The sequence below is a fragment of the Pyricularia pennisetigena genome, assembly GCF_004337985.1.
Source record: "Pyricularia pennisetigena strain Br36 chromosome 7 map unlocalized Pyricularia_pennisetigena_Br36_Scf_8, whole genome shotgun sequence".
Classification (NCBI taxonomy): Eukaryota; Fungi; Ascomycota; class Sordariomycetes; order Magnaporthales; family Pyriculariaceae; genus Pyricularia; species Pyricularia pennisetigena.
Genome location: NW_021940920.1, coordinates 955646 through 981661, shown reverse-complemented (window position 1 = coordinate 981661; position 26016 = coordinate 955646). Strand labels below are relative to the sequence as shown.

At 50.2% G+C, this 26016-nt stretch overlaps 10 protein-coding genes across 10 annotated transcripts; 3 read left to right on the top strand and 7 right to left on the bottom strand.

The window, feature by feature from the left end:
* Positions 1–848: 848 nt before the first annotated feature.
* Positions 849–2624, bottom strand: PpBr36_09410 (uncharacterized protein; the record flags this gene model as incomplete). Its single annotated transcript, XM_029896531.1, has 1 exon — positions 849–2624. The coding sequence occupies one exon, from the start codon at positions 2622–2624 to the stop codon at positions 849–851; it is 1776 nt and encodes a 591-aa protein (XP_029744524.1).
* A 1287-nt stretch (positions 2625–3911) lies between these two features.
* PpBr36_09409 (uncharacterized protein) lies at positions 3912–5174 on the top strand (the record flags this gene model as incomplete). Its single annotated transcript, XM_029896530.1, has 3 exons — positions 3912–4711; positions 4832–5057; positions 5121–5174. 3 exons carry the CDS (start codon positions 3912–3914, stop codon positions 5172–5174), a joined length of 1080 nt encoding a protein of 359 aa, XP_029744810.1.
* Positions 5175–5449: 275 nt separating this feature from the next.
* PpBr36_09408 (uncharacterized protein) lies at positions 5450–7411 on the bottom strand (the record flags this gene model as incomplete). The annotated part of the gene is made up of 2 exons (XM_029896529.1): positions 5450–6329; positions 6402–7411. 2 exons carry the CDS (start codon positions 7409–7411, stop codon positions 5450–5452), a joined length of 1890 nt encoding a protein of 629 aa, XP_029744811.1.
* A 904-nt stretch (positions 7412–8315) lies between these two features.
* PpBr36_09407 (uncharacterized protein) lies at positions 8316–8886 on the bottom strand (the record flags this gene model as incomplete). Its single annotated transcript, XM_029896528.1, has 2 exons — positions 8316–8762; positions 8818–8886. 2 exons carry the CDS (start codon positions 8884–8886, stop codon positions 8316–8318), a joined length of 516 nt encoding a protein of 171 aa, XP_029744914.1.
* A 1279-nt stretch (positions 8887–10165) lies between these two features.
* On the bottom strand, positions 10166–11652 carry PpBr36_09406 (uncharacterized protein; the record flags this gene model as incomplete). Its single annotated transcript, XM_029896527.1, has 2 exons — positions 10166–11410; positions 11557–11652. The coding sequence occupies 2 exons, from the start codon at positions 11650–11652 to the stop codon at positions 10166–10168; spliced, it is 1341 nt and encodes a 446-aa protein (XP_029744520.1).
* A 3194-nt stretch (positions 11653–14846) lies between these two features.
* PpBr36_09405 (uncharacterized protein) lies at positions 14847–15965 on the top strand (the record flags this gene model as incomplete). Its single annotated transcript, XM_029896526.1, has 1 exon — positions 14847–15965. The coding sequence occupies one exon, from the start codon at positions 14847–14849 to the stop codon at positions 15963–15965; it is 1119 nt and encodes a 372-aa protein (XP_029744912.1).
* Positions 15966–17665: 1700 nt separating this feature from the next.
* PpBr36_09404 (uncharacterized protein) lies at positions 17666–18139 on the bottom strand (the record flags this gene model as incomplete). The annotated part of the gene is made up of 2 exons (XM_029896525.1): positions 17666–17693; positions 17796–18139. 2 exons carry the CDS (start codon positions 18137–18139, stop codon positions 17666–17668), a joined length of 372 nt encoding a protein of 123 aa, XP_029744913.1.
* A 1205-nt stretch (positions 18140–19344) lies between these two features.
* Positions 19345–19452, top strand: PpBr36_09403 (uncharacterized protein; the record flags this gene model as incomplete). The annotated part of the gene is made up of 1 exon (XM_029896524.1): positions 19345–19452. One exon carries the CDS (start codon positions 19345–19347, stop codon positions 19450–19452), a length of 108 nt encoding a protein of 35 aa, XP_029744917.1.
* A 2878-nt stretch (positions 19453–22330) lies between these two features.
* PpBr36_09402 (uncharacterized protein) lies at positions 22331–22699 on the bottom strand (the record flags this gene model as incomplete). Its single annotated transcript, XM_029896523.1, has 2 exons — positions 22331–22377; positions 22450–22699. The coding sequence occupies 2 exons, from the start codon at positions 22697–22699 to the stop codon at positions 22331–22333; spliced, it is 297 nt and encodes a 98-aa protein (XP_029744918.1).
* Positions 22700–24421: 1722 nt separating this feature from the next.
* Positions 24422–25892, bottom strand: PpBr36_09401 (uncharacterized protein; the record flags this gene model as incomplete). Its single annotated transcript, XM_029896522.1, has 6 exons — positions 24422–24735; positions 24852–24950; positions 25035–25142; positions 25203–25226; positions 25322–25372; positions 25457–25892. Coding segments are annotated over 6 exons (1032 nt in total), but the record flags the coding sequence as incomplete, so codon positions are not given.
* Between the last annotated feature and the right edge of the window lie 124 nt (positions 25893–26016).

Here is a 26016-nt window from a genome sequence, read left to right as displayed (position 1 = left end):
AAAGTTCGTGAGCGTCAGCTCAGACTTGTTTGACGATGAAAGGTTGCGGAGCCCAACGTGGCGATTTTCTTTTTGGGCTTTCATCACCCTCTCTCCACTGAACAGTAGTACTACCCCAGTCGCATAAAGGGTCTACGTACGTCTTACCTACCACATTGGTCAAACCATCCAACCCCCTGCAGATTTCGAGCGTCAACGTGGAGTAACCCCAAGAAGCAAATAATCCTTGTATCCGAAGACAACAAAATTGCCTGCCGGAAAGATGACTTGATCAACACCAAGCGGCAATGCGCTGGACTTCCGGCAATGGATATTTGCTGAAAAGAGAAGGTAAGGAGGCCACACCTCCCACACCGTTTCGTTGCGCCAGGCGGATGGAGCTAGTTCCGATAAGGAATACGCTCGTCAAGGAGTATACTGCCGTCCGCTCTCTTTTCTTTTCGTTGTTTTCTTGTTTCTTTTGTCGCCACAACCTTACCAAACAACGGCCCAAGGCTGCAAGGGTCCTCTTCGCCCCGATGATTCCAATCTCATTGGTATGATTGACAAAATCGTGGGACAGCAGGCTGCCACGCGCTGGCAACCAAACATGGGTCTTCGAGCTGAGACCTGGGCCTTTCTGTGCCGTCGGATGAATCGAGGGCACGAAACTGGTCGAGATACACCCTAGATCGAGAAATCAAAAGCGTATAATGAAATGATGCGCGTCGCTGACTGATTGGGCTATACGCCTTTGCCCTGCATTGAAGAAAATATGCCGCAAGACCGCTGATTTCCAATTGCTTCTGAACCATAAGATGATATTGAACTAATTTGTAGAAACGTGGCGACGTCGTCACCACAGGAGTTTAAACCTGGAAGAGCGACATGGGCCCGACAGATGGCGCATCCGGGTCGTCCAAGAGCTTCTTAGCCCTTTCCATCCTCTCCTCGACGACTTTTTCCTCGGCCTCCCACCGTCCCGCTTGCTGTCCGCCACGGCCCCAAAATCCAAACCATGAGCCAGCGGAAGAGTGCTCCTCACCGCGCTTTTCCTTTTGCCTATTCTCCTCTGCCGCCAGCTGCCGGACCATTGTGGCCCAGTTGTCCAGACCAGCGGCGAGACACTCGCGGCACGTTGTGCGGGCGTCCAGGCTGACTACGTTACGCCTCGAGATGAGGTCACGCTCGTCACGCCGCGCCGTTCCGAAAATAACGCTCGTGATGCTCGAGCTGTTCTTGTTCGCGGTCCCCTCTCCTTGGATTTTGTGCAGCTGCTCCTCGGCAGTGTCGACCGCCTCGCGCGTCCACGCCAGCCCTTCCTCTCTTGCGCGCACTGACGACGCGTACATGATCTCACCGATGTGCATGTGCAAGGCGGCTTCTTCGCACCTCTCCTTGGCGTTGCGGGCTGGTGGTCTTGTACCGTCTGGTGGAGGAGGCGGGTATGGTGGCGGAGAGAAGAACGAAACTGTCAAATCAGAAATCTTCTCGGCGAACCATTTCTCCTGTGTGATCTGGCGCGGTTTGAATGTGTGTTCTGCTTCCATTGCCGAATCCACACTAGGTAGGGACCGTCGTGCCCGTAGTATGGACACCATCATAGGCAGTCCCGATGATGTGTCGCCCTGTCGTGCCTTGAACTGTGCGTATGCCGTCAATGATCGCAGGGCATTGGCAGAAGGAAGAGCTGAGTCCTTTAGCGTCCACATCTTGGGGTCCACCAGGTCCCTCTGGCCTGATGCATCCAGTGCAATGCCGACGGCCTGCTCATACATGGCCTGTGCGGCGTCCCTTTCGCCTTTGTATTCCAACCACGTAGCATAAGCCAGCGCCGCGTCCATTCGCTGCCTCGGCGTGAAGCCCTTGGTGCCGAGGACCTTCTGGTACAGCATGTCCGGCCGCTCGGGAAACGCCAGCTCGCAGTCCTCCTCCTTGGGCGCGCTGGCCGCTCCCACAGGAATTGGCTTCCTGTTAGGGTTCGAGGGCCCAATGACGACCTCGGGCGCGAACACGATCCCTCGCGTCTTGTCAACGACCCAGCCGTCCACATATTCCGCAGCCTTGCACCAAGCCATCAGAACCTCGTAGTAACCCCTTGTCCACTCCTCGCTCTTTGCGGACAAGTCCTTGCTCTCGGGCGGGTGTGGCGGGTCTTGGCCCATCCCCATGTCGTTGACATTCTTGCCATCTACCTTGCCATCCTCGAGGCGCCTGGCCGCATCCCGCAACCGTTGGAAAATATAGGGCCAGTCAGGCTTGATGGTGTCGAGGACGTCGCGCTCGGCCATGGCCTCGCGGACCATCCAGCGCGTTATAAAGGACCACTCGTGGGGCGTGGGGTGTTCCCTCTCGCGCACCTCCTCACGAACTGCAAATGCAATCGCCCATCCAAAGATGCTCATGGTGCCAAAGACGAAGCACCAGTACACTGTCCAATAGGCCTCATTGACCAACCAGTTTCGCCTGCCGGTGCCCATATACCTGGTTTGTTGTCGGGGGCTCGGCGGGGCTAGGAACGGAAGCTGCGGTCTATTGACTATAGACATGGTGCCGGCCGCGCGGCGAGGAGGCAATGGCCTGAGGATCGGAGACACCCGAGCCCTGGGGAGGAGGCGGCGGAGAATGATACGTGCGCGAGACATTGCGATGGTCTTGGTGCCGATGAGGGCACTAAGGACAGTTGGTAAGTTTTGAAACGTTCAAGCGGGTAGCAATCTGAAGCTACAGCTCAATGCTATTTGAGCCTTGATTATGGGTTCGGATGGAAGATCGTGTTCGTTCGAGATCGAATTCGCAGCCTTACTCGCGCGCAGACGACATTGTCAATCGTCAATCCCTGCCTATGAGGGTTTTCCAATATTAGGGTAGGCAGGGAGACTGTGAAGTGAGCTTTACGTTGGACGTTGGTGATGTCCTTTTTTTGTTGGAGATGAAGTTGTTGGTACTGCGTCAGAAGCTGCAAGCTCTTCTGGGCAAGTTCTGCTGTGGGGCGAAAATGTGAACTACCAGCAGGAAGCAACTCAATTGAAGTCACGTGGATCTCAGAACCCATGTTCCATATGACCTACAGGTCAGGATAGGATTCTACTTTGTAGATTTCGTTGAATGTCAACTAGACTAGAGCTTTTCAATCTGCCGACTTAACCACTACCATGATATGCCTGCTGAAGCGCACGTATAACGTACTATTCTTTTTTTTTTTTTCTCTAAAACGAGACATCCAAAATTTTTAGACCAAAAAGTTCTGCTACACCATGACAGGCGCCAAAAGTATACTTATATATATGGCTATCACGTGCATTGAATCCACGTGGAAATTGCAGTTTGTCGTATCTGTCTAGGTCCTTCCTCGCTCGTCTTGTTCTCGAGGACGTAATGCAGCTCAGCTGTCCATTAATCTCAGTACAATTCATTCACTGTACAGATTTGAGATCAGATAGTGTTACGAGGATTGGCAGTCTCGCGCTTCCTGGTGATTCGTTAGCTGAACGTGTCAGCTTGACGCGTTGCCGAACCTCGGCAATTTTTTTGACATTATCAAATACCTTGGACCATGCTCTCAAAATCTTCTGACATTCTACCACCGAAAGCTGCCAACTGACTGCGCATAACTGCGCATGACTGCGCCAGGATCCGCAGCATGACGTTTCGAAATTAACGCCTCGACATCAAATGCTCAAATCATTTTGCGTTTATTTCCCACCGAAATATTGCCTACTCAGAATTTATGCTTGATTGCTTCATTTGAAGATACTCTAAACTTGAGTGTTGAATTGAACGAAATCCACAAGGCTGGCGGATATACAATCGGTAAAATCAATTTCGGCACGCCAAACGACGCCGACACTGCCGAGGGTCGATCTCCTAGAAGGCTAGGTGCTGGGAGCCTTTATCAGAGGGAAAACTAGCTCATCAGCCACCAACCAAACATGGGCGACCACAGCAACGATGACGGGGCAATCCCCTTCCCGACATTGATTCGGCCACCACCAGAGGACCCCAACAAGGCGCCAATCGAGAACGTCCTGGACGTGACGGAGCTCAACGTGATCGGCCGGGACGTCTTCACCAACACCCGCCCGGCGTGGCAACCCCCGGGAGCACGAGGCATCTTTGGCGGCACCGTCATCGCCATGTGCCTCGCGGCCGGCCAAAAGACGGTCCCGGCCAACTTCCTGGCCCACTCGTGCCACTGCTACTTCCTGCTGGCGGGCGCCAACGAGGTGCCCATCCTGTTCCACGTCGAGCGCGTGCGCGACGGCCGCTCCTTCGCCACGCGCACCGTCCAGGCCCGCCAGCGCGGCCGCTGCATCTTCACCACCACCATCAGCTTCGTCAAGGAGACTCCCGAGTCGGAGCGCAAGGAGAACCAAAACGTTGTGCGCCACTCGGCGAGCATGCCCGCAGACGCCGGGCCTCCTCCTACCGACGACCTGGACGAGGTGCCGCAGATGGCCTGGCTGGGTCCCTTCCAGTCACGCCGCATCAAGGTCACCAACATGGACAGCCCCGACGTCCACAACCGCAAGTCGCGCCAGTGGACGAGGGCCAGGGGCAAGATCAGCGCCGAGGGTGGCGTCCAGGCCCACATGAACGCGCTGGCCTACGTCAGCGACAGCTACTTCATCGGCACCATCTCGAGGATCCACAAGCTGTGGAGGTTCCCGGTCAAGGTCGAGGAGATTGATACACTGGATCCATGGTTGGTGCAGCAAATCAAGGACTTGCAGTATGTTGATGCCCGTCATTTTCTCTTTGTTACTTTCTTTCCTTTTCAATTTGCGAGTGATATTTCGTGAGATTTATGATGGCGAGCATTTAAACTGACAATCTGCTTTGAAAAAAAAAGTGAGTTCGATGGTGGCGGTGATTTGAAGGACTGGGCTGATCGGCCCACGCTGGGCATGATGGTCAGCCTTGACCACACTATCTATTTCCACGAGCCCAGAAGCATCAAGGCGGACGAGTGGATGTTCCAAGAAATGGAAAGTCCCTGGTCCGGGGATGGAAGGGGTGTAGTGATCCAAAGGATATTCAACAAGGAAGGCGTCCTTGTAGCTACGTGTGTTCAAGAGGTAAGTCTTTGCCCGTCCATAATTCACCGGCTGGCTCCACGGTGACTAACTTTATAAACACAGGGTCTTGTGAGATTAAAACCGAAGGAAGAAGACGAGACGAAGGCTAGATTGTAAACCAACCTATAGCAGAATATTGCCAATATACATCCCCGCGCGGCCTCGTCAGACGTATTGAAGAATATAAAGCTATCATGCGTAGGCCTGCTTGCGCCTTAAATCTACGGAATCTGTTCAAAGTGAACCCCTAAATGTGGATGTGCAGACCGACCCGAAATCAGGGCCAAGGGATACCGAGAGTTCCATGTCAAAGTACAAGCTTGGTTTGAGTGTGCGCATCTGCAGACAAGGCTAGCCAATACTTGTACCGGATTTCAGGCTTAGTATCAATATCAAACATCGAATTCGTCCATCTCCTCAATGCCCGGCGCCCTCAGGATGAACATGAAGACATCGTGCCCCTCGCGGCGTCGAGCCTCGGCTTCATCCTGCGAACTAGACTTGACTACGCTTTCATGGTCCGCATTGACCGATTTTTGATCCGCCAGCTTCTCGCCAGCCTCACCCGAGGCGGCCTTGTTTGTAGCTTCTCCCTTTGTCTGGTCCTCTTCAACAACTTTACCATCTGCATCAACCGTGACGACAACATCCTTGACGTCCAGTGATCCGTCTTCCGTGTATCGCCACATATCGGCCACCTCTCCCCTGACGAATCCCGTCAACCACGCGGCGCCCGTGACGCACGGCACCAGGTACAGCAGGGCGGGCTGCCCGTGGTTGAACGTCAGTAGCATGCTGATGGTCAGCACCATGCCAAATGCGTAGCCCCAGACCGCGGCCATGAAGTACGTCTTGGCGAACTGCGTGGAGGCGAGGCCGACGGTCGAATTTGCTTTCTTGAGTCCAGTCGTCCAGAGCAGGTCGCCCCAGCGTCCTTGGGGATCGATGTACTCGGCCTTCGTCTGGATGGTTCCGATCTCACCGACGACCATTTTAGGTTCGTCCTGTGTAATAGTCTTGTTCTCGGCGCCATCCTCGTTACGCTGAGGGCTTCGGGCAATTTGCTGACCCGCAAGCTCCGACGAGAGATTTTGCTTGGTCTCTGTAATCTTGCTCTGGTAGTGACGCCAGAGGTCGAAGCGGAGACATAGACACATGAAGATTCCCGGAAGCACTATATCGCCTAAACCGAGCATACTTCCCTTCTTGGGCTCGCCGAAGGTCAGCTTGATAGGGGCGTCGACCTTGGTGGCCACAGTGATCATGTATGGTCTGAATCAGCCCAGTCCGCTTGTTAGCATTTCTTTCATGAAATTCCTGGAAATGGGGTATGGGGTATCTCACGTGTAAAAGACCATGACTATATCATACACAAATAGACCAGCAAGTACCATGGTCCCGATGGCAAACGAAGTGGGCGACATAAGCTGAAAGGCTCCATAGCACATGCCGAGACCCATGATGTTTGAAAGCACTGTGGCGCCAGTGTATTGATAAGCGGCAGCAACGGCCGCCGCAGCCACAAGACCCAGAACGTCGCAAAGGGTGAGTTGAAACTCGGTCTTGCCGAATCCATGCAAGCCGAGCTTAACTGTCCAGTGCTCCTTGGCGAGAAGCCGCACTGCCCAGAGCTTGTTTCGGGTCGAATCCGCACAGCTCAGGGTCGAGAGGGGCCCGGGGAAAGGCATGAGATGCTTCTCGTCGGGATGCCAGCTGCCAGACTCGTCGCGATAAAAGCCGCGCTGGTCCACGGAGGTGTGGTCGGCTGAAGTGACCGAGTTGCCCTCGGCGGAAGCGTCACGTTGTTCCTCGGCTATTTCCTTGGTTCTTACCAGCTGGCGTCGGCGAACCGGATCGAAGCGCCACAATTTGCCCTCGCCGTCCTTCCAGACGTTTGGAAAGACGAAGCTCATGGTGAAGTGCATAACATCGCCGAGCAGCTTTCCGAGACTGAATAGTGAAGCGATCGAGAAATAACCGCTGATGATCTTACTGATGAACTCGGGATCGTCCATCCATTGAATGAGATAGTACAGACCGACGAGGGTTAAACCAGCCAATATGGGGAACAGGATGGCATCAGAAGCCTGAAAACCTTCAACGAACTGGGCTTCCTCCTTTTTCTTCTTTTTATTTTTGCCATCCTTGTCCTTGGCAAACTTGTTAGAAGTCCGGGGCGCGGCGGATGGAGGACGGCGAATGGTCGCGTGAGCGCCGACGTATATGATGGCGATGGCGGTCAGAACCATGCGACTTTGCAGCAAGAGCAAGCCCTTGTTCTCGGCGAGGGTCTCTAGAAGCCGGGGCAATTGCGGCTTGGTGCTGTTGGCAAGCGCTGGAGCTTGAGGATCCATGGCTGCTAGTATGACGATCAGAGACGTCTAGAACATCTAGTCTGCGTGGTGTACCTATGGACAGGCAGGGAGGTCCTGTGACGATAGGTGTGCCGGCAAAGTGATGCGAACGACCAAGATGGGGATTTCAAATCGTTCAGTTGCGCGGGGCATATGCTACATAAGACCAGGAATTTCCGCTCGGGAGACAAGATGGTGTCAAAGAGTGATTGATAAATCCCAAACTGAAAAGGTACTCCGGGAAAGACTGGGCCTTCCTTCCTTCTCCAGTGCTCAAGCTGTAACCACCAAGTTGGTCCGTTTCGCGCAGCCAAGAGGCAGGTAACAGAGCCTTCAATTCCAAAGAGAAACTGGCAGACACGTTAAATGCGACAGTTGTCCTGTTTCATCAGCTCGACTTCCCAACTATTTCTTTCTTCCTTGGCGCCTTGATTTGCCCTGGAAGGGCGTTTGACAACGGAGAATTCGGCCGAAAAGTTGTTGAGAGGCTACGATTCTCTTCATAGAACGTTGATAAAGCTAGCTGTTCGTTTCTCCTTTGGTCGTCAAGCCCAAGGAAATCAAATGGCATTCACTGCCACAAGGGCAGGTCAGGATGAAATGCCCTATGCCCCACTACAGCCCAGGCAGGCGCCAAAGCCACTGTGGAGACGCTGCAGCGTAGGCGTCATTGTATCACTATGCTCAACTTCAGGTACCAATTGTCGATATGGTTTCCCATGGATACTTGCATGGTTGTCAAAGATGATGAAACCCTTGCGTAGGAAAGTCTGATTTGCTGCCGACCATAGATCTAAAAAAAAAAAAAAAAAAAAAAAAAGTCCATGCGATGCAGAGTAACAATCCCACTTTATGATTTTCTGACTCCCCCCACCTAAACATCCCGTCCCAATACGCACCCCATTCACTGCTGCTCGACGATTTTAGCCTTGACAATCTTGAGCTCCGTGACCGGCCGTTCCGACTTATCCGTCTGGACCCTTCCCATCCTCTCGACGACACCCATGCCGCTCGAGACCCTGCCAAAGATGGTGTGCTTCCCGTCCAGCCAAGGGGTGGGCGCCAGCGTGATGAAGAACTGGCTCCCGTTGGTGTTGGGTCCGGCGTTGGCCATGGACAGGATGCCTGCGCCCGTGTGCTTGAGGTCCTGCCGGATCTCGTCCTCGAACTTGTCGCCGTAGATGGACGAGCCGCCCCGGCCCGTGCCCGTCGGGTCGCCGCCCTGGATCATGAAGTCGCCTATCACCCGGTGGAACACGGTGCCGTCGTAGTAGCCCCGCGACGCGAGCGTGCTGAAGTTCTTGCACGTCTTGGGCGCGTGCGACTCGTACAGCTCCACGACAAAGGTGCCCTGTTGTGAATATGTTTTTTTTGTGTGTCAGTGCTGGGGAAAGAGAGGAACTAACTGATGAATCAGCGAAAACAAGAGGGGGACCTTTTACCATTGAGGTCTCGATAGATACGTTGGTAGCCATTTTGGCTTGCAAGTGTTTCCCGGTGAGATTTCCTTGTGCGTTTTTTTTTTTTTTTTTTTTTTTTTTTTTTTTTTTTTTTTTTTTCCCCGACTCAGAGAGGTTGATAAAACTACAGCTCACGATAGCTTCAAAGCCGTGTGTTTGATAGTTGATCTGAAGTCAATTGCTCAGCTGAAGATTCTTCGTAATGAGAGCTTCAAAGTTGAAAGTGGGGATGCAAAGAGCTTGGTCTGAATTTGAATTTGAGGATGGCCCGTGAAATTTACAGCCAAAAGATGGGCTTGATATCACTCCCCAACGTTGCCAAGTCCGTATAATGTCAGATTTTTGCGTGTGCGATGGCAATTAGAAATGTTGAAAGGTGTGCAAGGCAAACTCAATTGAAAAATAACAAAGGAAAAATTATATATTGGGACGGCAGGGCACTTGTAATCATGATCTCACATCTATTTGTCGGTATGTGTAGCCCCTCAGTTGCAAGCCTCAGATGAGTAGGTTCTCATCGAAAATGCGGGAAGTTAGAAGTTGCACCGGCGATGTTGTACATCGGATCTCTCCGCATCGTTTGTCAGGAAAATATCAATCATACGTTCACCGGATACTAACCAGGATTCCGTAGACTTTCTCAGTGATCCGCACCCCCGCCCCGTGAGATGAAGATGTGGACTACACCAGGCTCGGCGACGTGATGGAAGCACAAAGCAAAATCAAGTCACAGGAGACTAGATGAGAGGGTCTAGGACCCGAACAAGACACGAAAGAACTCCAGGACCGTGTTTTTTTTTATACCTGCCATGACCAATGCAAATGGAGATTCCCTCTTCAAAAGACAAGGGCAAAAATACAGTTAGAAATACCAAAGAAATAATCCACGTCCAGCAACTCCAGCCCAATATGACCAACCTCCATTGTAGTCAACGAAACAAAACAAGATATTCCCAATGTCATGTAATCGGGTCCTATGTATGGATGAAGAGAAAAAAATGTTATAAATACAGCGTTGTCGATAAGCGTTTGCCTTGGAGGGCATAGCTGGATAGGTAGCATAGGTGTGGCCCAGGTGGAGATTGCTAGCTGCGACTGCATGCGCCAACATCAAGACCATCGCCTGAGAAGAGCGACTGAAAAACAATGTGCCGCCTCCCTTTATTTGACATGAACCGATGTGAAGTTGCCAAGAGGCCATTTGCCAAGTATCCAGTATTGTGTTAGATATTAGAATGAATCATGGAGGACCAAACGCCAAACAATGCAATAACAGGTGGGAAAACATCGAGACCTATTTAGGTGGAGGCGAAGACATCGTGCCTGACGACTCCGAGCCTGCGTCTGCATCCTTAACTTTGACGGTAGGCTTGGGAACCACTGGGGGTACGGGAGACTGCTTGAGTCCGTTGCTAGGTTTGAGCTTCTTGGCTGGCGACGGTATTTTTGTTGTTGACAGCTTCTTCTTGGGTGGCACGACTGGTGTCGCCGATGCACCCGAGGGTGGTGGTATCGTCGGCGCGGGTACTTGCGTTTGCTTCGGTTGAGAGTTGCCGTCTTTCTCCTTCTCCGGTTTGGTTTCATCTTCGAGTTTAAACTCGTTGCCGAGCATTGACCCAGTCTTCACCTTTTCCTTCTTTGGACCCTTGGTCTTGAGTATGACCTTCTTAGGCACGACGGCCGCAATGGCAGGGCTCGGCTTCGGCTTCTTCTTCTTGGGGGCTGTAGTTGTGTCATCGTCGCCCTCGGCGTCGTGGTTGGAGGCGGCATCGTCTCCCGTTCCTCCGGCAATCATCTCGTCACTGTCGCGCTTCCTAGGACTCGATGCGCGAGAGCCGGGGAGGGGCGTACCCTTCTGGCTCGACGGCGGCGTGCCGTTCCCGTCCCCGCCGTTCTTCATTTTCTCCGCGGCCGCCCTGCTCGCGTTGCGGCCACTGTTTCCGATGCACGAGCCCATGTGGTTGTTCAGGCGCGTCACCAAGATGCAGCGCTTGCACTTGCTGCACGTGGCGGACGGGAACGACAGCTGATTAGGCGGTCGTGCCGCGGCGCCCGTCTTGACTGGCGCGCCGTCCTCACCCGGAGCTGGCGACCCCTCGGGCTTCTTCTCCATGTCCTTCTTCTTCTTTCCCCTACCGGGCCCTTGCGGAACCCAGGTTTGGCCATAGATGTCGTGATTTGGCTTTTCTATGTATGGGTGTTTTTTACAGTAGATGACACCAGGATCGGGTTTCCTCGCGCCCTTGCCGTCGGTAGGATAGAGGAGACGAGGAAGGTGGCATCTTTCGCATAGGATGTCCTTGGTGGTCTTAAGCGGGTTGCCCTTAAGCAGGACTTTTCCATCTTCGTAGACGGCGGCTTCGGTTTCGACGCGTACATCGGGGCTGATATCGGATAGTAAGGTGTCTGCGGAGCTGGCGGCAAGCTTTTCAACCTTGATCGCAGCAGTCGCAGCTCGTGCCATTTTCTCATCCCGGTGTACCTTGAGAAGCAGGTCCGAGATGATGTTGTGAAGGAGATCGTCGAGAACCACGTGGGCCTGTGGACGTTGGATGCCGACAGTGTAAGTTTTAGTGTAGCAAAGAAAACAAGGATATTGGACAGCCACAGAACATTGCAACGTTCGCGATCATCGCTCAGATGTTTGCGCAAACCCTGCCATGTAGCCGTGAAGCTGGAGCTTACCAGAGTTTCCATCTTATCGGCGTTCTCTGGGGCGACAATGACGCGGGCCTTGCCCGTATCGGGGAACTCGTCGAACCTATGTGGTGGTTCCGACATTGTGAGAGTTCCGTCCAGGAGCAAAGCTTGCGATGGGTATGTCGCCCGAGGAATTCACACGCGGAACAAGTAGAATACAAATAGATGGACGACGAAACAAGGTTTGATGTACAATTTTTTTGTTGTCCAAGGCCAGAGGAGAAGAGCGTTCCGCTGGGTAATCGGTCGTTTTACGATCCCCCAAAACTTATGGAGCGCACGCATGCACCTGGCAGGGTTGGTTTAGTTTAGTTGATGTTCCGTCACTCCTGAGCGGGCCCAGCAAGGGTGGTAGTGAGCTTGGCGTTGCAGCCGGCAGAAAACACTGACCGCCCTGAAGAAGTGGTAACTTTTTTTTGTCGTCAGACAAAGCTCCAAAGCTTCTTGCCTTTGGATGCTAGAAGTACATGGAAACGCTAATTGCAGTCAACTTCCGGCAAAAAAAAAAAAAAAAAAAAAAAAAAGGCGAGCCTCAAGTTCGGGCTCGGCAGTTTTTAATAGAGGCTGATGTTTTCCAGCGAACGGCGACAGCGCGTCTCGAGGACAGGTTTTTTTTTTTTTTTGAAATGCGCAAAAGTAAATGCGTCGATTTTTCTTCTTTCGCTTTCACCTCTTTTTATCCCCTATAGACAGCAAAGACGCTAAGAAATAGATGATGATATCGTGTCGAATTCATTGTTGATTTTCAGCTCTGTAGTCCCGACCTCCTGGAAGTCAGGGGTACCCGCAACACGCAAGATATCCGGGTAGGGAATTGAGCATTTTCTTAAATCCCCAAAACCTACGAGGCATGTTGTTAAGAGGAGCCGCTTGTACTCCCTCGTCGTACAGTGGAATTTGCGGGAGCCGTCAGGCCTCAATTTGGATCGTCATGCTTCAGGTACAGTACGGACAAGGTTCGGAACCAAAGTCGCAGAGCCGCACCGCATAGTCCAAACATGGTACTTACCCTGCACGTACAAACCATGAATACAAACTACAGCCTTGCCACTACCACCCCACCAACATCACTACCATTGGTAATGGCATTCGTTATCAGCACGCATCCGTACGTATGGCTGTAACTTGTTTACTGGGCAAAAAATTCAGTAATGGGTCAGCTACTAGCAACTTATACATGCTGTTATTCACCCTCCGCTTCCGACAACGTGGTGGCAGTTCCGTCCACTGTTCCGGGCAACAGTCTTCTTGCAATTATTTTGGCAAGTTGATTTACATTCCATCTTGCTCATGATAATCCGATCTCAAAGAACAACAACGAAGAACGCTCCTATTGCTGCCTAAAACAGTTTTTTTCCGGCTAAATTTGACGAGCTGATAGACGGTATCCAATCCAAATTGTCCATGTCTGTTGGAGCAAGTAATTTGGGCCAAGGCTTCCTGCACTCTCAGCCATCTCAAGACAAGATAGCCATCAAGGTTCCGAGTTTGCTTTCCTGCCACGGGTCTTGGTAATTCAAATGTCTCCGGCCTTGCCCGTCAAAATCCTCGGTATCATCATCGTCATAGCCACCACTGGTCGGTTTGGGGAAGACTTTACTGGAGGTTGAAGTCACAAAGCGACCGCCACTGTGATGGCAGTACCTGCAATAGTCACAAAAGCAACGCTTAATTTCGATGAGTCACCAGAAAACTCGCTGGTAAGCTTGTCCACCGCGGACTCCTTCAGTATGTATATATATATATATATATATATATATATATATATATATATTTAATTTGGCGCAGCGGGTGGTGTATGGGGCACGCCCTATAGCGGCAATTTAAGTGCCAGAAGCGATGGACAACAGGAAAAGGATTCGGACGTTGGGCGACTGGGGCAACGGCAATTTTGAGAGAATGACGCCGGGGAAGGATTGTGCAGCCAAAGTAGGTAATTATGCTGTTCCCCATGACTGTCTGGCTGATGCCGATGAAGGCTTCTTGAGGGCTTCGTTGTGCTTTACCCGCCGCCACCATCAAGTTGTTCCAGATTACACGGATAAAATGAAGCTGCTCAAGCTGCAGAAGTCAGTCCGACTACTGTCCATAAGCAGAGTCAAATGGTGTTATCCAAGAACTTGCCGGGCTCTTGAGGCAAAATTCGCAGCAGCATTATGTAAATAGATGCTTTGATCATGCCAATTGCACACAGGGTACAGAAGAAATCAAATGGCATATGTCTTGCTCGCTTCGACAAGTAACTGCTTATCTGAGATGTCGTTTAACATCACCGTGCCGAGCTTCACATCGTGGTGTGTAAGGCCGGCCACCCAACACTCGGTAACCTATTGATTCGTACGAACACCAAAAGTTAAGTCTTCTTGCCATACATGCGTGGGATCTGTAGTAAAATAGGACCTATCGCGCTGAGAGTTATCCGATAATCATCCACCCTATTGTGCCACTGTATATAACGACTGACATTCGGACTGCCACAGCAAAGATTACCACGAACAAAAGAGTCAGAGTGACAGCGAGCAGGGAAATCACGTGAAAATAATTCATCAAATGCCAGTCTGGCTGTATAATCAGGGGCGTTGCTGGGGCATTTAATATCATTACAGAGATCATAGCGCGTGCAAGCATCTACCCTATCATTGTAATCATGTAAATGTGATGGTGGCGGTTTGTTCTGAGTGTGGTGGCACTTAGTAAGGCAAAGAATAAAACATTACTGGGCACTCACTACAGGCCTATTTAGAGCGCGGATATTCTGTCCGCAAAATCGCTGTGGTCAAAATAACCTGCCCCCCACCTATGTAGGAACATGCTCCGTCAAGTAAAACCTCCCCCAAGGCTCATCCCTGAGACTTTCGGTTCCGTCTCTGGTGGCGCCGGCAGTTCCAGGGTCCGCTCCACGCCGTGTCATTTGCGATCTGATTGAGCAAGTCGCGTCGGGGGCATCTTGTCTTGAAATGTGAGCAGCTGGAGGCCACGTCGTGAAAATACCTTTTGGTTTCCAGCTCAGGCCGAAACAAGAAGGTGTCAGGAATTTTGTCAGGGTCAATCTGTTTTCTGTTTTGTGCCCACCTTGACCCTCAATCAATCCCTAACTCTGTGCTCTCTATCAATTTTTGCTTGGACTTGTCACGACTTTTTTTTTTTTCGTTCGAACTGTGTTTGCTGGGCGCGTCGCATAACCACTATACGTGCTCAAAACAACTAAAAGGCGCGAACAACCATCTGCTCTTTGCCCTGCACAGGCAAACGGGTAATTTTTTGAAACCCAACAAATGTCTTCCCGCGGTGCCGCCTCTGCGGCTGGCCAGCCCTCGATTCTATCCTTTTTCCGACCAAACAACAAGGACCCGGCACCGATGGTGGTGCAACCACCAAAACAACATCAACAGCCACCCCTCCCACCTCCACCACCGCCCGCACCCCTGCAATCGCCGAGCCCTGGCGCCGTGGCGGCGGCGGCGGCAGCCTCATCGCGCGTAGGACCAACGCCTCCCGCAACGACCCCGCACCCGTCGGCCTCGATCGTGCCCATTACCGCCGACCACATCGCCCCGCTGCGCCGCATCAACGCCCTCCTCCTCTGCGTCAACTACCCAGACTCCTTCTACCAGCGCATCCTAGACCCGGCCGCGTCGGGCCTCTTCTCTCGCGCTATCCTGTGGTCCGAGACAGACGACAAAGACACCTCCTTATCCGCCGAACCGCCAAAGGTCATCGGCTCCATCGTCGCGCGCGTCGAGACCTCGCCGTTCAGCAAGCAGCGTTCCGCCCTCTACATTCAGAGCCTGACGCTCCTCTCGCCCTTCAGGTCGTTGGGGCTCGCTAGGGCCGCGCTGGACGCCGTGCTCGACCACGCCAGGCGCCTGCGGTCTGCCGTCGACATCTCAGACGTCTATGCGCACGTCTGGACCGAGAACGAGGACGGGCTGAGGTGGTACGCGGCGCGCGGCTTCGAGCGCGTCGGCTCCCGGCCCGAGCAGGGCTACTACCACAAGCTGCGGCCGGATACGGCCTGGATTGTGCGGCGGTCGCTGGACGGAGCCGCATCCGCCTCGGACATCTCTGCCGCGATGGCCCGGACGACGGCGGCAGCGCCACCGTCTCCAGCTGTGGTCCCTCCGTCCGTCACGGCCGCCGTGGTGAACCTACCGCTCAAGACTCCGCCGGCACCGGCACCGACGAGCAGCGCGTCCGCCAAGGCAGCGGCGCTTTGCTTCCAAGACAAGCGGCCCGAGACTGACTGGAACGACCTCCCGCCCGATGTGGCCGCGGGGCTGCTCACGCCGGGCAGCGGGCAAGGGTCCGAGGCCAGCTCGAGGAGTAGCTCGACGGCGCGGGGGCCCAAGAAGAAGAGGGATCGGGCGTACCCCGCCGCTGCATTTGGGAGCTGATTTTCCAAAATGCAAGGGCGGTTCAATCTACGGAGATATTCTTTTTTATCACCTTCTTCGTATGATCACATTCTATTGGAGTTTAGGGGTACATGGTAGGGGCTGGAGATGGGCGGGCATTTCGGCTTCGATCTTCTCTGGAGAAATCGAACTAATGGACAGTTGTGGATTGTAGCACATCCTATTTTTTTTCTCTTTTTTTTCTAGATCTATAGACTTGACGCAATCTTTCGCAAATGATGATTGCTGTAGACGACAGACTTTTTAAATCCCAGTTTTGTTTCGGATTTTTCAACAAGGAGCAGCGGTGATGGCAGACAAAACCCTCATAGGATAAGGGTATAGCAATCACGGCTTGGTTGCAAATCCTGTGGTATGGACTGCTTCATTGCGCCCAATGGGATGAGTGTATTCGATTCAAGGTCAATTTTTGTCTGCGGGACTCGGCACTAATTCACGTCTGTGGTTGTCAACAGCTGCCGACACTCAAGGATTTGCAATCCGTCACACCAAGGGTCGTTCATTCCTTGGCCAGGGCACATGGAAGTCTAGAGGTACAGTGGAACACTGTTGAACGTGTGGGTAATGTTAGAGGCTCATCTTTACTCTGTATGCCGGTGCCGATAAACTCCCTATCCAAGTTTTCCATTCCAGCATCTGTACGTGTACACCCGGCACGCGTCCTGAGCATGAAAATATGTTGTGTCTTGAGTCTACCTCAGCCCTTCTTTAGTCCTCTAGACACATGGCTGCCTACTATTTTGCAGTTCAAACCCAAGCTCGGTGTTTTTGACAATCCAGGCCTCAAAATGCTCGTTTGGCATGCACATCTCCGCCGAATTTCCCACGCTGCTGTTTTGGTACTGTATGATGTAGTCTGTCCTGCGTGTAGGGTTTAAAGCCACAGCCTGTTACAATTTCTGAGTGAGCACAAACGGTCTTGGGAAGCGGAGAGGTGCGGCCTTGGCTAGGAATAAAAACCCCATATACCAAGCTTTCAAGGGCAGAAGTTTCTAATGCCCAATTGGGTAACTACTGTGGCATGCTCAGAGTTACATGTGCTGCTCTAGCCATTTTTAATCTGTTGCAAAGCGGGGAGGGAATAGGCCTGGTCCTGATTACATACCTGGGGAAGACAGATATATACATTTACTCAAGTGCATAATATTCCCGGCCTATGGCACACACGCACGATCGAGTCCACGCATTTGCTTGCATTTATTCTTTTAAAGTTACGATGAATGGGATCACTTTATGGACGTGTAATACTGAAATCCAACGGCTGGCGAAATTCAGGTGAATCGTCTACTTAAACCGCTTTAATTAACTGGCTTCTCCCCCTGTCTGTCAATCAAGCTGACTCTAATAGTATTTCAAGTCTGGCATAAAGCAACATGTGAAAGACCACGAGTTAAGCAGACAAGACTTTACCCGAGATTCCGGGTTTTATGCTTGCCCAGTAGCCATGGATACCCTATTTATGGGTTAGCTCACCAAGAAAGGGCAGGTTGCATATTGCAAGGCCCTGTGCGAGGACCCTCAAGTAGTTACCTAAGTAAGATGGGTAGGTGGGTAGATACATGCAGCTCCAAGTGAATAATTTCCAAGATTCCAGCTTTAGCTCCTACAAATCTGGCAGGAATATGCAAGATAACAGCTGCATTCTCTCCCTCAGTTAAAGGGTTGCAATCTTTTGCCACTTAACAGTTGCCCGAATTAGGATCAGAGCTGTCCCAGAAAACACCAAAAGTCAGCACAACAACAGCAACACAAAAAAAAAAAAAAATAAATTAATAAATAAAGATGCAACAAAAGGCTAAAAGTCCTTACCGAAAATACCAGCCAAAGTGAACACTCTCGCCGCCAAGGTCGCAACCGTTGACCTCGTTGAGGAGCCCAGCGACGCAGTCGCCGTCGCTGAGCACCTGGCTGCCCTGGCCGCGCCACTGGACCCAAAACTCGCCCTTTTTGCCGTCGGCCAGGTCGATGCACTTGTACTTTGTCTGGTCCGGGGCAAAATATCCCGAGACGTACTGCGGCGTGCACATGCCCTGCACCACCCACCAGGCGTCGCTCTTTTGCTCCGCCCACAGCTCGCCCGTGGTGTAGCATTCGGCCTGGGTGGGCGACGCGAGCAGAGCAGCAACGGCTGCTGCGAGCGTGGAGAGGTGCATTTTCTTTTTTTTCTCTTTTTGTCCCCTTTGGTTTGATGCCTGAGATTGGTATAGAAGATGGTGGGGATTAGAATGGGAGAAGTTGCTGGTCAAACTCGATGTTCTGGGGGCTTTGGGTCAACAACTTGAGTGAATTCTATTTCTCACACCAAGAACGCTCCATCTTTATAGGGCTGCTCTCACTAGCTACTCTCAGGCCGACAGCGGCTGCACAAACCGATGCTTCAATTGCGTGGCCATTTCGGATTGACGATATGACAAGATGCCAATACTCGGGAAACAATCCCACCCGTCTTGCCGGGCGTTGCTCAGAGTTTACACTCCCGCTTTTGTGGATTTTTCGGCATTTACGTCCGTGGTGCACCTTGCAAGTTGCTGGATGACGTTGAATCGACAGAAAAAAAGGAGCACATGCGAGAGCGAGGCCAAAATGATGCCATGCTGCTATTCAGGTCGCAGCCGGATCCTCGTTGGTCCTGTTGGTAGAGTACCCTAACCGGTCTATTCCTGGCGAGTCCAGACTCGATCCAAAGTACAAGGCTACAGATTTGTGCTACGGGCCACTTGATGCGCCTTGGATTTTAGTTCTTGTCGTCATGGTGGTCTTTGGTCTTACAAAAATAGTAGTAGGTAGGACAAGGATGGCCACGAGTTTCGCCTGGTTCTAGCTCGGTTATCGCGTCCTGTGAAAGCTTACCAGGCAGCGTCACTGTGAAAAGGCCTGTTGTACATGCATCTAACCATCTCACGTTGACGAAACCTGCTGTTTACACGGAAATAAGAAAACCGCCGGCATAAAATGCAACAGGACGTCTAGTATGCTGTCATGTTAACTTCTTTCGATTAAATCCGGCCCTATGGTTATCATGTACTGTAGTTCTTGGGTAGTCCACTGACAAAATGACCAATCCGCCCGGGTAACTTTTAATGGTTCTTCAGCTGTACGTACAAGCCTCCGTCATATGTCACCTTGGAGCTTTGGCGAGGTAGCTCAACAAAGTTCACCAGCGGTTGACGTTGATCCCAATGTTTGTTTTTCTTTTGTTAGTGCTGTTTCTGATGCTTTTATTCCACTTCTTCTTGGTATAAAGCGCAGCATTTCTCCTTCGTCGAAACTCGATAAAGTGAGACGCTGATCCAACATATCTTACAACAGCTCAGTCCTACAACCTATCGTGGTAATAATTTACTGCAACTTGTCAATAATGCTTTCTCGCCAGTTGCTCGTCGGCCTTTTGGTTGCCCTCGGGATTTCCGCCATCCCTACCAAAGACTCTGGGTCGTTTTCCAACCTCCGGCCTCGCCAGGACTGAAAAGCCCGCAAAGGTGGCACTGCCAAAATTTGCCGCCAGTCGATCTTGCTCTGCATGGACGCTGTAGGTATCTACCAAACCTGCTGATAAACAATAAATGCATGCTATCAAAAAGATGAAACCTAGAAAACAATAGTGCGCCTCGCAGAGGAAGATATTCGCAATCTGCGACAATAACGCTGACTATATTTACCAATAATTTATTGGAACCATCTTTTACATAATCGCGTTAATATACCAGATAATATAGAAAGCGAAAATTATTGGCAATAAAATAAAATTTAAATAGCATACCGCAATTTTTTATTAATTTTATATAATGATCCATTTTAATATTTTTAGCACCCTCCCTATGTGCCGCCTGTTGTGCGTCTTGTTCTATGTCATAATAAATATCCCTCTTTGTCCCCTTTATATTTCCTAAATCTTTTTTCGTGGTACTTCTTGTCCAATTATACATACTTTTTGCCATCCTGCCAACTTTTGTTCTTGGCTTTTTGGCTAAATAGCAGCCCCTATAATATTGTCACTTTTTTGAACCAAGTCATGGTAAGGGGGTTTTTCTTTATGTAATAATAACAATAATAAGTTGACAAAAGCGGCATACCTTATTGCCTCTGATGGTACTTGACAGTTGTAAAATTTGTGGAATGGACCGGCCAAGTCGCGCGATCACCCCAACGGACAACACAAGGCCCGAGGGTCAAATCGAGGCCAGCACTGCCCCCTGCCAGTCAAAACCACAAAACCGTTGGTTCATCTCCAGACAAGAAAACGTAGCAGAAATTTCAACAAATCTCTGCAATCACGTCAATTAGCTGCGCAGTCCATGGACCAACCAACATCTTGTTTGTTTGTATTATTTTACTGATCGCAGCGACCATGGAACCCCTTTCAACAAAAGGCTGCCGTTTGCAATCCGTTCCCGACACGAAAAGAAAGGGGCTGCGTGAAAGTAAGGTACCTGACGCACACCAACGTACACGTGCAGCCTGAAATGATCTAGGCTGACGATCGCGGCAGCGATTTTATGGTGTGCATTGTGCTGACTAAGGTCCTCTGGTTATGTGATACCGAAATCCATCTAATGCAACATCTACCAAACCTGTTTATACATAATTAAGGCATCCTATTAAAAAGATAAAACCTAGAAAATAATAGCGCGCCTCGCAGGAAAAGAAATTCGCAGTTTGCAATCATAACGTTAATGGTATTTATTAATAATTTATTGTAACCATTATTTGTATAATTGCGTTAATACACCAAATAATATATAAAACGAAAATTATTGGAAATAAAATAAATATTTTTCTAACCTATTTTAAAATTTTTATTAATTGTACATAATAATCCTTTTTAATATTTTTTGCTTTTTTTATCCATTATTTGTTATACGTTTTACTTCATGTTATAATATATGTTTTTATGTAATTTGTTCCTTTTATATTTCCTAAATATTTTTTCGTGGTACTTTTTGTCCAAGTATATATTTTTTTTACGATCCTTTCAACTTTTGTTTTTGGTTTTTTTTTTTGGTTAAATAGCAGCCCTTTGACGGGGCGGAATGGTTCTCGATCACTTCAGTTTTACGGAAGACTGTGTGTATAATATACATATATATATATATATTTCCAGCAAAGTTCAACGGTCTAGCCGGCTAAGCCTCTATGAATACCGTAATTAATGTCCCTAAGTATAACCTTGCAATGCTCGTATTGATAAAAATCTTGAGCCGCTCCGTCGTCGTCGTGGGTATCAATATTCGCCCTTTATGCGGAAGGCCAAGACAAAACCAACAACCGAGGCAGCAACAACCACAGCCACAAAACAACCACAAAGTATAAAGAAGCGCATTGCTCTCTTACGCTCCTCCCGGAGCTCCCACTCTCTGATGTGGGCAGCCCGCTACGTAATCAATGTCAGCGCCGCTCAAAATAGTGGCAGAACAAGAGCGTCAACAGAGTAGCGCTTACCATCCTCGCCTGCTAGGCGAGGAGCTGGGCGTGCCCAAACAGGACACCCTGCCCGGAGGGTTCCTCACGGGCGTGCAGGTATGTATCGGGCGCCCATTTCAAGCTGGCTGCCGACATCTATGGCAAAAGATCAAGGAGAAGAAAAAGTCAGTATGTCAAATGCACACATTCCAGGAGTCGAGCGCAAGGGCCAATGACTTACTTTCTCTTGGGAGAGAGGAGCAGGCGCCGAGTACCGGGCGCTTGAAGGTTTACTTGTACCTACTTAGCGTTCACTGTCAGCAGATTTTGCTTGTTTTGTTCTGCGACTAAACCGAGGAGCTGTGTTTGGTATCCCTCACGATGGTAGTTTTGAGTCGATATGTATGCTTCCCTGGCATCAAGATAGCTTCGACAGCAAGGAAGTGACTTACTGCGGCGCAGGACAGCTCTGGCTTTATCCAGGTGTGTAGAGCTATAAGTCTCAGTCAGACAAAAGGCGAGCTTGAAGGTGAAAGGGATACGTACGGAGAAGACTTGGGTGCAGGCTGAGGAGAAAAGACAGAGAAGATCAAAATATCGTAGGCAGATAGATCCGCTTTATATAGATGATTTTTTTGAATGTGTCTCTGCGAAATCACTTTATTCCGAACGGGAGCGGACTTCCTTTCAGAACCTAATCTTCATCACTTCGTTCCTCCTCCAGGCTCAGAGAAACTGTCAGGAAAGAGTGGTTACATAGACCAAGAAGGCAGGATACATGCATGTCTCGCAACGGCACTGCCTTTCATCTTTGCCAGCTCATGTACAATATATCGCAGTGCCGATTTATTCCCACAGTCCAAACACTTCATCTGCAGCAATCACCCAGATTCTCAATCCCCAGTTCCCATCAAAGCTTCCACAGATACCTTTGAAGCCTCAGCTTAGTTGTCCCAGTAGTAGCAGTGTTTATGGACCGACTGGCAGCCCACTATATTGAGAGGAGGCTGGAATTAGGACCTAGTCAAGTAAATACCATTTTCAAATCACCATGATAACTTACAACAGCTGAGCCCGAAGGAGATCAATACCGCCCAAACCTCGCATGCTGTATCGCAAGGGTCGTATGGGCATTTATGTGGCCGCTCCTCGGTGCCCGTCGGCTTCTTTTCGCGGGTCCAGCCGTCAACTTCGCTGTCCAACTTCAGCGCACCTGCAGTGCTGTTCCCGTTGTCTCCCTTGATCGGTTGCGCAAGGATTGTTGTCGTGGCTGCCCAGAGCAAGATGACATGGAGAAAGATTGCAACTCTCATTTTGAAGTGACTAAAGCAGTTTGATTTCGAAGATAAGGTTGGCGGAGCTGTTGAACGAGTGAGTGGGTGGGATTAACTTGGCTAGAAACTGAAGAACAGATTCTACGGGGGAAGAACGTCTTTTGTGCTTGGGGGTTCCTTATAAATTTCAGCTAGACATGTGCCATTTACATTGATAGTTCAATGGACGAAGTATGTGCGCTATTTGCTTGTGATCTGTTTGGGTCGCCACTACATGTGGCATTTTTTTTGTAGGTAGGTATTGTGTAGCGGGAAAGTTAGTATGGCTAGCCAGTTCTTGCCTCAGGAAGTGCATGTGGTGTCGTTCGGAAGTCATTTGTCGTACGTAGGTACATACTTGCCTACGGTACATCAGGCAAGGTAGGCAGGTAGGCAGATAGGCGCTATGATGCAACTGCGTTTGGCAGGTCATGAGAGTTGTAGATGCACCTTTCAGCTCGCCAGATCAGAATCAGATCTTAAACCCGAACACCACATCAATTACAATTTACTTTTGGCCCACAACTCGTACGCACTTTCTACCTTGGTATCCCCGTTTACTGAACTGCAGCTAATGCCTTCAGATTGAGGCTTAAGAATTCAGATACCTCGCTAAATTTATAGCTTCGCTCTGCCGTAAGTCACTTACTTGCCCAAAAGGCCGTCTGGGTACTGTGGAAGCATGCTGAAAACGGAACCAGAAGTATCGTAAAGTGTGATCCCAATCACAGCTCCATGGTCTGTTTGCAAGACAAGCCAAATTTGCTGACACCAGTCGACGTAGAACAGAAAAGAAATACCATCAGGAACTGTGCTGGGCCGCTCAATATCCCATCCATAAAGTAATTCATCAGCCCCTCCCCTCGACTCCCGTTGGGAGTGTGTGTGCCATGTGCTAGCAGTTCTCTTTTGTCTACAGATGCCAAGCCGTCAAGTAATTTGGGCCGACGAGCCATACGGCTTCCCGGCCTAGAGGGCCAAGGTTGTAAGTACTTTAGTTTTGTCTTGCTCTTTTTTTTACTGGTTACATTTTGTCATTATTTTCCCCACACGGTCTTTAGATGAGACTGACATTTGACTACCCAGAGAGACAAGAGCACCATGAAATGGGAACAAAGCAAGCAAAGACAAATGCATCGCTTTTTTGGTTGCTTTTTTGTGGTTTTGTTATTTTAGCTGTTAGGGTACGAAGCCTAACGAAGGAAAGCGCGCAGGCTATTCTGTATTGAACCAGCCTCAAGAAAGTGCTTTGTGCGCGAATTGGCCAATTGCGTTTTGAGGTCTTTACCAACAAGGAAGGTCCGATAGAGCTTCGTCTCGTCGGCAGATTCAAACACACCGGCAATTGCCACAATTGGCATGCGTGCCAAGTTATTGTGAAAGGTTCTACTGTTTCGTTGTCCAGAACCAAGATTCCAAGGTCATTTGTAAAAGCGGGATTCGCTTATGTAACAGCTCACTTTCTGCATAACTTAAGGGAATTAGTAGAGGCTTAGCCGGCTAGACCGTTGATGCTTGCTGGAAATATATGTGTTTAGTTCCGAGCTCGTAAAGACGTTGAAAGGTAGGTAAGTCACGAGGCAACGAGGCAGACAGGCAGGTAAGTAGGCAGGCAAGCAGGTAAATTAACGTTTTTCTTTTTTATGTGTCTATATTTGGATATTGGGTTGGTGCCGAAAATGGCCATTAGCTCCCAAGATTAAGTTTGAATGACTCGGGTGATCAAGGAGCATCCCGCCACGTCTCGACAGTCTTGGTGACGTGAATTCCACCAGGCTCGGGCTTGGTCGACAGCCAACTTGTATGCGGGGCCCCGACGCCACCGACCAAATCGTCCTCGGACTCTCCACCCCTGAGTTGGCCGTTCCTCTGCTGATGAGGATACTTGGGCGTGGTGGCCTCGATGCGCGTGGTCGAGTAGGCGGAGCGCTGCGTGTGGGTCGCCATGCGCGACGAGAGCTCGTGGCTCGGGTGTTGTTCCGGGTTGTAGCCCGTCTTTTTTGTGGTCATCTTTTGGGAGATTATGCTGAGCAGGGCTGAAGAGGGGAAAAAAAAAAAAAAAAAAAAACAAGGTAAAAGTGGTTTTGTTAGTGACGAAATCAGACAACATTCTATATTGGGAAGAATCGAGTCAGGTACTGCAAAAACTTACGAGGTAGACAGGCGGCAATAATGGCGATCATGGTTTCGATCATCGACACGGTACATGTAAGCATGGTTTCGTCTCGTTTGGAAAAGTAAGCACGAATGACTAGAAAACAAATCGTGGTTAATGAGAAAGTCCCAGACCTACCACCTCTGTTAGTCCCCAGGGCGTCGGAAGATGAAGACTTACTGCTGCCGATAATAACAAAAATTCCCAACATGAATATAGCCCCCACGCCAATCTTTTTCCGCAACTTCATCTGCAGGCCGGCCACGATTGAAATGGGCAGACTGATGACTGTTTTGTGTTAGTTGACCAGATAAAGTTGCACAATATCAAGAGCGGAGGGTTGCTTACTGGCTACGTCTGTGGTGATGTTTACTAAACATTTTGGTGTTAGTCTAGTATTCTAACTATTCTCTCTTCAAGATAGGAAGAGACAGAAAAAAAAAAAAAAAAAAAAAAAAAAAACTTACTTATCACTGTTATCCAGTAGTTGATCTCCGAGTTATGAGGATCACATTTATCTGCAGCAGTTGCCGATTGTCAGTCTACCATCACCCAGGTTATGGGTCAATCCCAAGCTCGCAAAGATCAAAAACAAAACGTACAATTTGGGTTCTGCGACCACCTCTTATCGTGCGGCCAGCACTGAAACATGATGTGGAAGAAAATGAGCAGCCAGGTGGCCGTCAGCACACCGAGCGCAACGTTGCAGACCATCTGCATGCTCGACTTGGGCCCCGCGATGCGCTTGTACAGCAGCACCAGCGCGGCCTTGATGGACCAGAGCGAGGTGATGTAGAGCGTCGACCCGGGCACGATCATCTTCATGATGTTTGTAAAGTTCTCAAAGCTCGAGCTGGCAGGGTCCGCGAGCCCCTGGGTCCACATGTAGTGCTGGATCACCAGGTCCCCGATCAGGCACAGCACCGCCAGGACGATGAAGCCATCGTCGGCCCGGAGGTTCTTGACCCGCTGGAGCCGGATCGAGATGCGCGCCACCACGAAGCAAACCGCCGTGTATGTGCATATGTGCCAAGCAATCTATGGTGTTCAGAAAGACAAATGAAGGAAAAAAAAGAGTCAGGACAACGTTGCAATGCAGATAGCCCCATATGCGAAACTTTTTTTTTTTCTTTTGCTTTTGGGATGCCCGAGGGGACGGTAC